Here is a 10,868-nt window from a genome sequence, read left to right as displayed (position 1 = left end):
ATTCCCGGGTGGCCCCGTTCTTATATTTGTATATATTTATACTATATATATATATTCCTATTTCCCTATATATTTTTTTAATTGAGGTTTAACTTATATAAAATAAGGTTAAAACAAATCCTAAGTGTTTAACTCAGATTTTTAGGCATACACCCATCTAACACCACCAGATCATGAGAGGGAACATTTCCAGCCCCGATAGGCTCCTTCGTGTCACCCCTTAGATGACCACCACATAATCACTGTAGATCAGTTTTGCCTGTTTTTGAAGTTCACATGAATGGAAACCTACAGCGTTCGCCTGTTCGTGTCTGGCTTCCCTTGCTCAGCATGTCCCTGAGATTCATGCACGTGGTGTGCACCAGCACTCGTTCCTTTCAAAGCTGTGTAGTGTCTCACTGCATGAATAGAGCACATTTTATTTGTCCATTCACCTGTTGATGGGCATTCGGATTCATTTCCAGTTTGGGCTGTAAGGAGCAACGTTGCCATGAATACTTGTGCACAAGTCTCTTGGTGTAGACAAGCACTTATTGCTGTTGGGCATATGCCCAGGGGTGGCTTTGCAGGGTCACAGGGCAGGCATGTTTTGCTTAAGTCGCTCTGACAAATAGTTGTCCCGAGTGGCTGTACCAGCTCCCACTCCCGCCAGCAATGTTTGAGAGTCCCAGCTGCTCATGTCCCCACCAACCCTCTACATTGTCCATCCATTTCACATTAACCATTTGGACAGACGTGTAGGTGCGTCTCACTGTGGTTTTACTTTGTATTTCCTGTTGACTAATGACATTGAGCCTGCTGTTTTTTGGGGGGTGGGAGGGAGTGGAATGGTAAAAACATCTCACTTCACTAATTTCTTAAAAAATGACATATTGAGTAAGGGAAGGGAGGGCTCCTGAGAAGAGGAGAGGAGAGAGGTGTGGCTTTATCCTTCCTGCCTCCAGGCAGGTGGTCCTCCTTTGCCTGAGGACCAGCTTGGGCCAGTGCTGACTCAGCCTGGAGAGGGAGAAGAGGCGAGAAGCGGGGGTGTTGGCGGGAGAAGAAATCACCTAACACACAGCACCTCTTCTACTGAGGAACAGGGGCCTGCTGACTGCCGCCTTGTTCCCCGGCCGTCAGAAACCCCAATCCTGACAGACAAGCATCACAGCACGCTCGGGAGGCCAGTCCTAGGTTCAACAATATTCACCTCACAAGGCTGTTGTTGACAAACTTCACTAAGATCACACTGGCCTCCTTGCACTCTTTCATTTGGAGCTGCAGCTTCGCCGAGTCTTGGCCCGCTCACATGCACACAGGGCCGTTCACGGGCGAGTCCTGGGCTACGTCTTCCTCAGCTGTTTGCAGACCACGTTCCAAAGCAGAAAGCTGCAGCTGGCTGAGTGCGTGGAAGATGAGATTTGGTTATCAGGGTTCCTGCTTTCTCAGACCGACTCCCGGATTTATGTGTCAGGGTGATGAATTGACGCACCATCATAGTACCAGCGGCAGGTCTTATCCAGAGGCATAACTTTGCTGATGAGAAATTCATTTTAAGAACAGGCATCCTGACATCCTGTCCATGGCAAATGCTGAAGCCAACTCAAATGGCTCCCAGTTTGTCATCTGCACAAAGACTGATGGGTTGGATGGCAAGCCTGGGCTCTCCGGCAAGCAGAGAGATGGCATGAATATTGTGGAAGCCATGGGGCACTGTGGGTCCAGGAACGGCAGGACCAGCCAGAAGACTCCAGGCCATTTGGATGAACTTGATTTTGCATTTTACGTTATGCCCAACCATTCCTTTTGTCCCTGAGGAGAGCGTCCCCAGCTCTCACCTCCTGTAACCTTTGTGTTCTCACTTGCTGCGATGCTTCGTACTCCATATATCTCTCTGTCTCCCTCCAGGTCTAGCTGGATTTGGAGTTGTTTATTGTCATGAAATAAAAACAAAACTATCCTCCAAAGATATTATAATGTTTGTAAAGTATCACAATGCCTGTCACATAGAAAGCACCCAGTAAACAGCAGTTACATATTTTGCAACAGGAAACACACAATGCAGCCTATGAAGGGTTTTTCCTAAAATAATGAATCTGGATCAAATCAACGTCTGACTTTAATTACTAGTTTGCAGGAAACACAGATGATAAAGCAATAAATTAGACACCACAAGGAATGAGGGGCTTTGGACTAGACAAATGTCTCCGTTTCTCTGACAAATTCATGACATGGAAATAAAAGGGGTGGGTGAGAGAGACGGTTCAGAAGAACAGAAACCTGGGAGAGATCGAACAACCAAACGCACCAGGGAAATAGAGTTACCATGATTGGTTTAGACTTTTGAACAAATCAATTGTAAAAGGACTCTTTCTTTTGGACAAACAAGAAAATTTAAATATAGATTAGGTTCTCAATGATACAAAAGAATCATTGTTAATTTGGTATTTATGTACACATGGTTGTATTTCTTATTTTTTTCTTATTTTTTATTTTTTTAGTGAAACTCTTTTTGGTGAGGAAGATTGGCCCCGAGCTAACATCTGTTGCCAACCTCTTTTTTTTTCTCCCCAAAGCCCCAGCACATAGTTCTGTATTCTAGTTGTAGGTCATTCTAGTTCTTCTATGTGGGACGCTGCCACAGCGTGGCTTGATGAGTGGTGTATAAGTCGGGGCCCAAGATCCAAACTGGGGAACCCCCGGCCGGCAAAGCAGAGCACGCAAACAACCACTCAGCCACGGGGACGGCTCCAGTTATATTTTTCATTTATTTAATTTATCCATTTAGAGGAAGATTAGCCCTGAGCTAACATCTGCCGCCAATCCTCCTCTTTTTGCTGAAGAAGCCTGGCGCTGAGCTAACATCCGTGCTCACCTTCCTCCACTTTATATGTGGGATGCCTACCACAGCATGGCTTGACAAGTGGTACCATGTCCACACCCGGGATCTGAACCAGCGAACCCCCGGCCACAGAAGTGGAATGTGTGCCCTTAGCCACTGCGCCACTGGGCTGGCCCCTCTAGCTATATTTTTTAAATCCTTACGAGTTTCAGATTATACTGAAGAATTTACAACAAACAGATGAAACAAGCATGGCAAAATGTTAATCATTAAATCTAGGTGGTTAGGGGATTGTTATATATTATGTTTAATTTTTTGTGTTTGAAAAGTTTCACAATGAAGAGTAAACTTAATTCCTTAATAAACGGAGGCTCATATTAAGCAGATTCTAGTTAGATAACCTCCACGTTTTCTTGGGTGAACAGAAGACCACACCTACCCTCTCTACTTTGCAGAGATCTAGGGAGAGCATCCTCTCTGTGAGTGGCTCTGGAAGGATCCGAGAGTTCTGCCAGACCAGCGTGCCACCAGCACAGGAGCAGAGCTCCAACGGACCCAGCACATCCTTAGTCTTCAGGGTCCACTCAGGAAGCCCAGCCTCCAGGAACCGTTCTCCTTGGGACTCTGGGCCCAGTGGGTACCACACAACCGAGCATGTCGTTCCTGCTTTTCACCACAAACACACACCTGCACACTTAAAGCAGATCATATTTCCCTCTAAGAACAAGGCCCTGTGGAGGGGTTGCATTCCTGCCCAACAAGTTGTCATCAAACAAAATCAAGGGTGAGACCAACATTATGTTGTAAAGTGAAGCTCTGTAATCACTGAAAACAGTAAATTACGTTCTAAGACGTAGAGGATTTCAGAGCTGGAAGGAAGATCAGATATTATGAAATCCATCCATTCAAAGCCTGGAGCTCTGTGCATGTACTATGGGGTAGTCTTATCATTTTGCATATTAAAAAAAGCCTCAAAAATTGTCAATTTACTGCAAGACAAAGATAGTTTTCTCTTTTGACTGACATTGTGTCTCTTTAGATGGTTAATTACCTTATGTTTTTCTCAATCTGATCAGTTTCCTATTTTGATTAAAAAATATAACTTTTCTACTTAATAGAAATCTTTTAAAATATGAGATCCATAGAAGAAAATACGTTAGCCAAAGGGCTCCACGATGGAGCTGCGATAGGGAACCAGTGCTCTGGCCCAGTTTCCCCAAGTCACTGTGAGGAAACGGAAGGCTCTGAGAGGGAAAGCCAATTGAGTAACGTCGTACAGAGAATGGGTGGTGAAGCCAGGACCAGGACCCAGATTCCTCCCTCGGGCCAGTGCTCTTCTCCCCACACGACCCTGTCCCCCGACAGTGTGGTAGAGTACAGCCTAGCTGTACTATCAAGTACACCCACAGGACGTGCACCCAAGGCCAAGCCACTGTGCAAGTGCTGGCCTGCCCCGAACAAGCAATACCCATGGGAAACACGTAAGTACCTGGATCTTGGGTGGTTTGCAATACTACTAATAACCACCTGCAATTTATTAATTGCTCACGACATGCCAGGTACATAGCGCTGATGAGACAGGTACGTATTTATTCCCATTTTATGGATAAAGGAACTGTGGCACTGAGAAGCTACATCACTCGCCTGAGTTTATGCAGCTGGCCAAGAGCAGAGCCATGACCCACACCTGAACGTAGAGATGGGGTCAGCAACTGTCGATGCCACGAGGTTAAACTCACAGGGGTGGAAATGTGTCTCGTGATGTTTTCACAGCACCCGCGCCCTACGGCAAGCAGGAGCACTCAGATTCAGTACTCTGTACACCAAACTGTCAAAGTGACTTTCTCAAGGGATGGAGGAATGGATGGGAATAAAGAGACTTCTAACACTATGATAACCAAGCCTTTCAAATTGGGGGAAAATATTTTCTCAGTGAAAAACATATTCCAGTGCCCAATCTTTCCAAGAAGAGTCATTGCATTTTATTGTAATCAGAAGAGCACTAAAGTAAGAGTCGGAAGACCTGGTCTCATGCCTGGCGAGTGACTTTTCTCCAGGCCTCTGTTTTCTCATCTGTAACAAGAGCTTGGATAGTCCCCACCGATACCCATCCTCACTTTAGCCATGAGTGCTGGACGAGCAGAGGCTCCCAGCCAGGTGACTGTGAACTTGCTGGCTTTGATCTGACCCCGTTCTGCATCACCAGATTAGCACCTGAGCTAACATCTGTTGCCAATCTTTTTCTTCTTCTTTTTCTCCCCAAAGCCCCCCAGTACATAGATGTATATTCTAGTTGTAGGTTCTTCTGGTTGTGCTATGTGGGACGCGTCTCAGCATGGCCTGATGAATGGTGCTGGGTCTGTGGCCAGGATCTGAATCAGCGAAACCCTGGGCCACTGAAGGAATGTGTGAACTTAACCACTCGGCCACGGCCACTCGGCCGGCCCCCAGAGACAGCCTTAATCGGAGGAAAGTTCTCCATCTGTGAGGGGGATGTGGTAAGGGGGTGTGAGCATCCCAAAGCTTCCCACTTCCCTGCAGTTTGATCTCAAGCAGATTATGTCCCCAGGATACCTAATGACGCTGTGCAGACACTGCTGGGCAGTCACCTCAGTTGAAATGACCCTGCATGATGCAGCTGGGGAACAGGACCTACTGAGCTTCGTGCAGGCTCCAAGAAACAGATTGATGGAAAGCTAGTATTAACAGCTGTATTTCAGGTTTTGGATGGTGTGGCCTTTCTCGCCACAGATCGCCAAGTTTTTCTGCTGTCCTCCCTCCACTCCGACAATTCCAGAATTTGCCAAGAAGTTATTCAGATTGGGTGGGCGGCTGGGTTAACGTCAGTGGCAAAGTGGGAGACGTGGGGCCGCTTATGACACTGTGATCCAGCGCTGGGAAGCCAGAAAACACACCACGTTTCAATCCTGGCTCTGCCGTTCACCAACTGTGTGGTCTCGGCCAGTCACCTGCTCTGAGCCTTAGTTTCCTCACGTGTGAGGCAGGAATCACGCCTATTTTGCGGGACAGAAGGACGGAACAAGAATGTATGTTCTTCCTGTCTCTTTTGCCTCCCTCTCCTCAAAGCAATCCAGTCTGGCTTCCAGCTGCTCTTGTTCAACTCGCCAGTGACTTCCACAAACATCAACCCACTGGGTAGCAATGGGCATTGTTGTCACTTCGTCCTTGTCGAAACGCTCTGCCGTCGGCTTCTGTGACACACGCCGCAGGTTGTTCTACTTTGCCGGGTGTTCATTTAGACGCCCAAGGAGCCTTCCTTCTCTCAGTGAACCCGCAGGGCCTCGTCGTTCCTGGCCTGCTCCCCTCTGCTCATCTCCCTACTCCCACAGCTTCAGTGAGCACCTAGTTTCAAGCCTCTCCCGTGACTCTTCCCCCACACCAGGCTTTTCTCCCCAGGTTGTGCCTATTTCTGACTGCTTTCTTGAGACCTCTCCCACAGGCACTTCAAACTCAACCCATCCCCACCCAAAATCGTAACTGTCCCACCCCCACCCCAATGCTCCCTAACTCGCTAAGTCTGAAGGCAAGAGTCGGATGTCTCTCCCTCATTCACTCAGGCCCTGAATTCTGCCAGTTACACCTCCCAGAGAACGCATCCACCCAAGTCCTCACCACGGCCCACAGCCCTGCCCCGCCCTCACCTCCTTCCACGCACGGCCTTGGCCACTCTGCTCCTTGTTCTTCCGTGAACTCGCTGGGCTTTGCCGGTCCTGTTCCCTCTGCTGGGAACCCCTCTCCTTCCACAGACTCCAACCTGGCTCACTCTCCCTGCAGGTCAGGTCTCTGCTCGCGACCACCCTCTGTAAAATCACACTCCCCAGTTAACCTCTCCCCCGCACTACTTTTCTTCACTGCATTTGCCGTGTTTCCTGCCTGTCTGCGCACACTAGAATGTAACTGTATGAGAGCAGACACTGTTACTGTCACACCCCTAACAACTAGCACGCGGGAGGCGCTCAGTATTTGCTGGATCAATGATTCCATTTCTCTGCTTTCCAGCTTTCCAGTGCTACCACTCCACTCCCAGCCACTCAGCAGCCTCCTCACTGGTTTCCCCTCAACTGCGCCTCGCCCGCCAATCCATTCCCCAGTGGTCTCTTCACACATAAACCTGATCATGTCATTCCCCTGCTCAAAACCCTTTCAAGAGCTCCTTGATGTTCTGAAAGTAAAGTCCCAACTCCTGAAGACGGCCTGTGTGACCTGGGACAGGGCCCTGCCCCCTCCCCTCTCCTCTTGGCTCCAGCCACGCTGGTCTCAGTTGCTCACACCCCACCAGGCTCTCACCACAGGGCTTTTTCACAAGCAGCTCCCTACATCCCACCTGCCCTGGCACCAACTCATCCACCAAGTTGCAGCTGAAGCAAAGGACAGTGGAGTGTAGAAGTTAAGCACCTTACTCCAGCGCTGGACCACGTGGGTTTGAATCTCAGCTGTCACCTGGGGCAGGATACTTAAAGCAACTTGTTCCCCTCTCCTCATCTTTAAAATAAGGATAGTAACACTACCTACCTCACAGGGTTGCTAGGGGGATTATACAAATAAACTCACCTAAAGGGCTGGCCCACAATAAAGGCTGAGGGTTTATTACCATTGTCATTCCTTGGGGATGCCTTCCCTGATGCCCCAGACCCAGTTAAACTGTCCCATTAAACTCCACAGCGCCAGGGCGTGCTTTCTGCCCCAGGTAGATCATGAGCTCTGTAAAGGGCACTGCCTGTCTTGTTACAGCTGTGTCCCCAGCACCTAGGGCAATCCAGGCCTTGGCAGATGCAAAACACGTGTTAATTCCTCACAGCTTCCATCAACAGGGCTGCCTCTGGCCAAGCACACAGAAGGGTACAGATCTGGCCCTAGCCACCTCCAGTGAGCTGGGTGTCCTTCGGCACAGAACGAAAGCCAACTTCACAGCCCTCAGGTGGTAAGAAAAGCCGCCACAGTAACCACAGCCAGCATTACAGAGTCTTGTCAGCTGTGAACTGAGTTCAGCCTCTGGCCTTTTAACCCCCAAAGGCATTCAGTGGGTTCCAGATAGAAGTGCTTGTCCCTCAGGAAGCCCGATGGGAGTGACTCTCCCAGCACCAAGCACCCCGGCAGGGCAGGAGTGCTGCCAGCTACCCGACTACCTCCCTGGGTGGGGTCACTGAGCAATGTTTACAGAACAAGCACCTTGAGGAGCTCCCAGGGAAGGAGGCGGAACAAGTCTATGGAAGTTGGTAAAAAGATCTCAGGTCTAGAAAGGCTCTAGCTTACAGTCTTGGGAAACAATCTGGTGGTCTGCAAGCGGGAAGGGAAGACCCTGGACCTGCTCCTCACAGTAGACTCTAGTATCTCCCAGGCTACCCCAAGAGAAAGACCCAGGGACCCAGCAGCTGGGACGCACCAGTCTTTATACACAGCTCTGCTGGGGGAGGGGGAGGTGTCAGGTGCCCATCTCCACCTCCACCACCTCTGCCCAGGAGCTAAAGCCCATGTCCTTATGGATGAGCACCAAGCTGGAGGGGGGGCCTGGCTCCTCTGGCACCACAAAGCACTTATCCTGGCTCTCGGAAATGGTGACCTCGAAGACGTCCGGGGCTGGGGAGATGTCCCGTTCACTGCATGATTCCAGGAGTTCCGGCTCTGTCTGCAGCCGCACCATGGTGGGCTCAGAAGCAGCAGGAGGCACAGAGGCTGGGCTGGAGGACGCCCCGGGCGGGTGACTGAGCTGGTGCCGCTTGAGGCTCTGGGGTGAGGTGTAGCCCATGCCACAGGTGGGGCAGCGGTACGGCTTGTCAGCCAGGTGGGACTTGAGGTGGCGCCTCAGCTTGGTAGCCAGTGTGTAAGCACGGCCACACTGGGGGCACGGGAAGGGCCTGTCCCCCGAGTGCAGGCGCTCATGAGCACGGAGCGTGTGTGGGTCTCGGAGGGCCTTCCCACACACGGGGCACAAGTGGGCCTCCCCGGTGTGGGAGATGAGATGGCGCCGCAGCTCTGGCAGCTGGGGGAAGGTGTCGGCACAGTGCGGGCAGCGATAAGGGCGCTCTCCCGTGTGCAGCCGCAAGTGCCCGCGCAGGCTGCCCCGCTGGCGGAATGCCCGGCCACAGTGTGGACACAGGAAGGGCTTTTCCCCTGTGTGGAGCCGCATGTGGTTCCTCAAGGAGCCCTGGTTGGCCAGGGGCCGCCCACACACGGGGCAAGGGCATGGGGCATGGGCAGCTGGCACCTGGTGAGTCTTGCGATGCAGCCGCAGGGAGGGCCGGCGGGCGAAGGCCTTGCCACACTGGTCACATGCAAAGGGCCGGGCACCTGAATGAACCACCTGGTGCTCTCTGAGGTCTCGCCGGGTGCCGTAGGCTTTGTCGCACTGTGGGCAGGGGAAGGGCCGCACCCCACGGTGGCCCAACAGGTGGGCTTTGAAGCTCTCCTCTGAGCTATAGCTCTTGCCACACTCGGTGCAAAGGAAGGGCTTGTGGCCTGTGTGCACGAATGCGTACTTCTTCAGGTGGCACAGCTGCAGGAACGCCTTGCCACACTCCCCACACCGGTACCGTCGCCCCTGTTTTGGTGAGCTTCCTGCCAGGCCAAGAGGGCCCCTCAAGAGTGCAGGCAAGCCAGGGTGCTGGGGCTCTCCAGCCTGCTGGACCCTGGGCTCTGAGGTCTTTGCTCTGGGTGGGCACTGATCGCTGGGACTACAGAACTTCTTGACCAGGTAAGCATGCAGCTGGGCACCCCTGGCAGAAGATGGGGAACTGGCCTCATTGCTCTCTGGGCCTCTTTGGGGAGCAGAGCTGTTCTGAGGCTCAGGTGGCATCTGTGTCAGGGGTGGGTCCTCTGCGTCCACGCTGCCATCCTGAGGTAATGGGCCAAGTGGTTGGCTTTCCTTGGCAAGTTTGTGGGCTTGGGCCTTAAGTCCAGAGCTTACCATGCTCTCTGCCTGGATGCTGGGGGGCGATGGGTGACCAGGATCTGCAAGGCAAGAGTCGGGTGCCGGGGTCAGTAGACCTTGTAGCAGGTGGTGATGGTGTCACCAGGAAGTTAAAGGAATGTGTCTTCTACCCAGCCCCTGAACTTCAGTAGGAGCAAGGACACCAATCTCTTCCCTGGAGCATGAGCCACACACCCCGTTTATCCTCCCGCCCGGTCTCAGGTGCCTCCTAGGGAAGGACTCCTAGGTGCCACAGTGCCCCGGACATCTGGATAATCCGTAGAGCAAGGTCATCCCTGAGTCCCCTTGTTCTCTCTCAGCGACATACACTTAGAATGAGTGGAGACCACCACCTCCTTACCTTAGCTCACCTGTAACATAAAGGAACCCCATCCACACCCCACATAGAAAAAACATAAGAAATTGGAAACCTCACACCCGTCAGAATGGCTACTATTAAAAAGACAAGAAATAACAAGTGTTGGTAAGGGTGTGGAGAAACGGGAACCCTCCTACACTGCTGGTGGGAATGCAAATTGATGCAGCAACTATGGAAAATAGTTTGGAGATTTCTCAAAAAATTAAAATAGAAATATCACATGATCCAGCTATTCAAATTTTGGGTATTTATCCAAAAAACACTAATCGAAAAGATTTATGTACCCCTATGTTCACTGCATCATTATTCACAGTAGCCAAGACTTGGAAGCAACTCAAGTGCCCACCAACAGACGAAGGAATAAAGAAGATATATACCTGTACATACAATGGAATACTATTCAGCCATAAAGAAGATGAAATCGTGCCATTTTTGACAACATGAATGGAGCTTGAGGGTATCACGCTAAGTGATATAAGTCAGATGGAGAAAGCCAAATACTGTACGATTTCACTCATATGTGGAAGATAAACAAACACACATACAGATGTGGAGAACAGATTAGTGGTTACCAGAGGGGAAGGAGATGGGGGGAAGGCGAAAGGGGTAAAGGGGCACATTTGTATGGTGACAGATGGCAACCAGACTTTTGGTGGCAAACACCACATAGTCTATACAGAAGTTGAAATATACTGATGTACACCTGAAATTTACATAACGTTATAAACCAATGTGACCTC

General features: G+C 50.7%; 1 protein-coding gene across 1 annotated transcript in view; it reads right to left on the bottom strand.

Annotated features, from left to right (window-relative positions):
• Positions 1 to 3,150: 3,150 nt before the first annotated feature.
• The window catches only part of ZNF408 (zinc finger protein 408), a 10,095-nt gene continuing 2,377 nt past the window's right edge, over positions 3,151 to 10,868 (bottom strand). Inside the window, exon 5 of the mRNA XM_014861302.3 lies at positions 3,151 to 9,790. Within this exon, the coding sequence (XP_014716788.2) occupies positions 8,265 to 9,790 (1,526 nt within the window). The 3' untranslated portion in view covers positions 3,151 to 8,264. The remainder of the gene's footprint in view (positions 9,791 to 10,868) is intronic.

The sequence above is a fragment of the Equus asinus genome, chromosome 17, assembly GCF_041296235.1.
Source record: "Equus asinus isolate D_3611 breed Donkey chromosome 17, EquAss-T2T_v2, whole genome shotgun sequence".
NCBI classification, from domain to species: Eukaryota; Metazoa; Chordata; class Mammalia; order Perissodactyla; family Equidae; genus Equus; species Equus asinus.
Note: the sequence above shows the minus strand (reverse complement) of the source record. Positions and strands in the feature narration are given on the sequence as shown.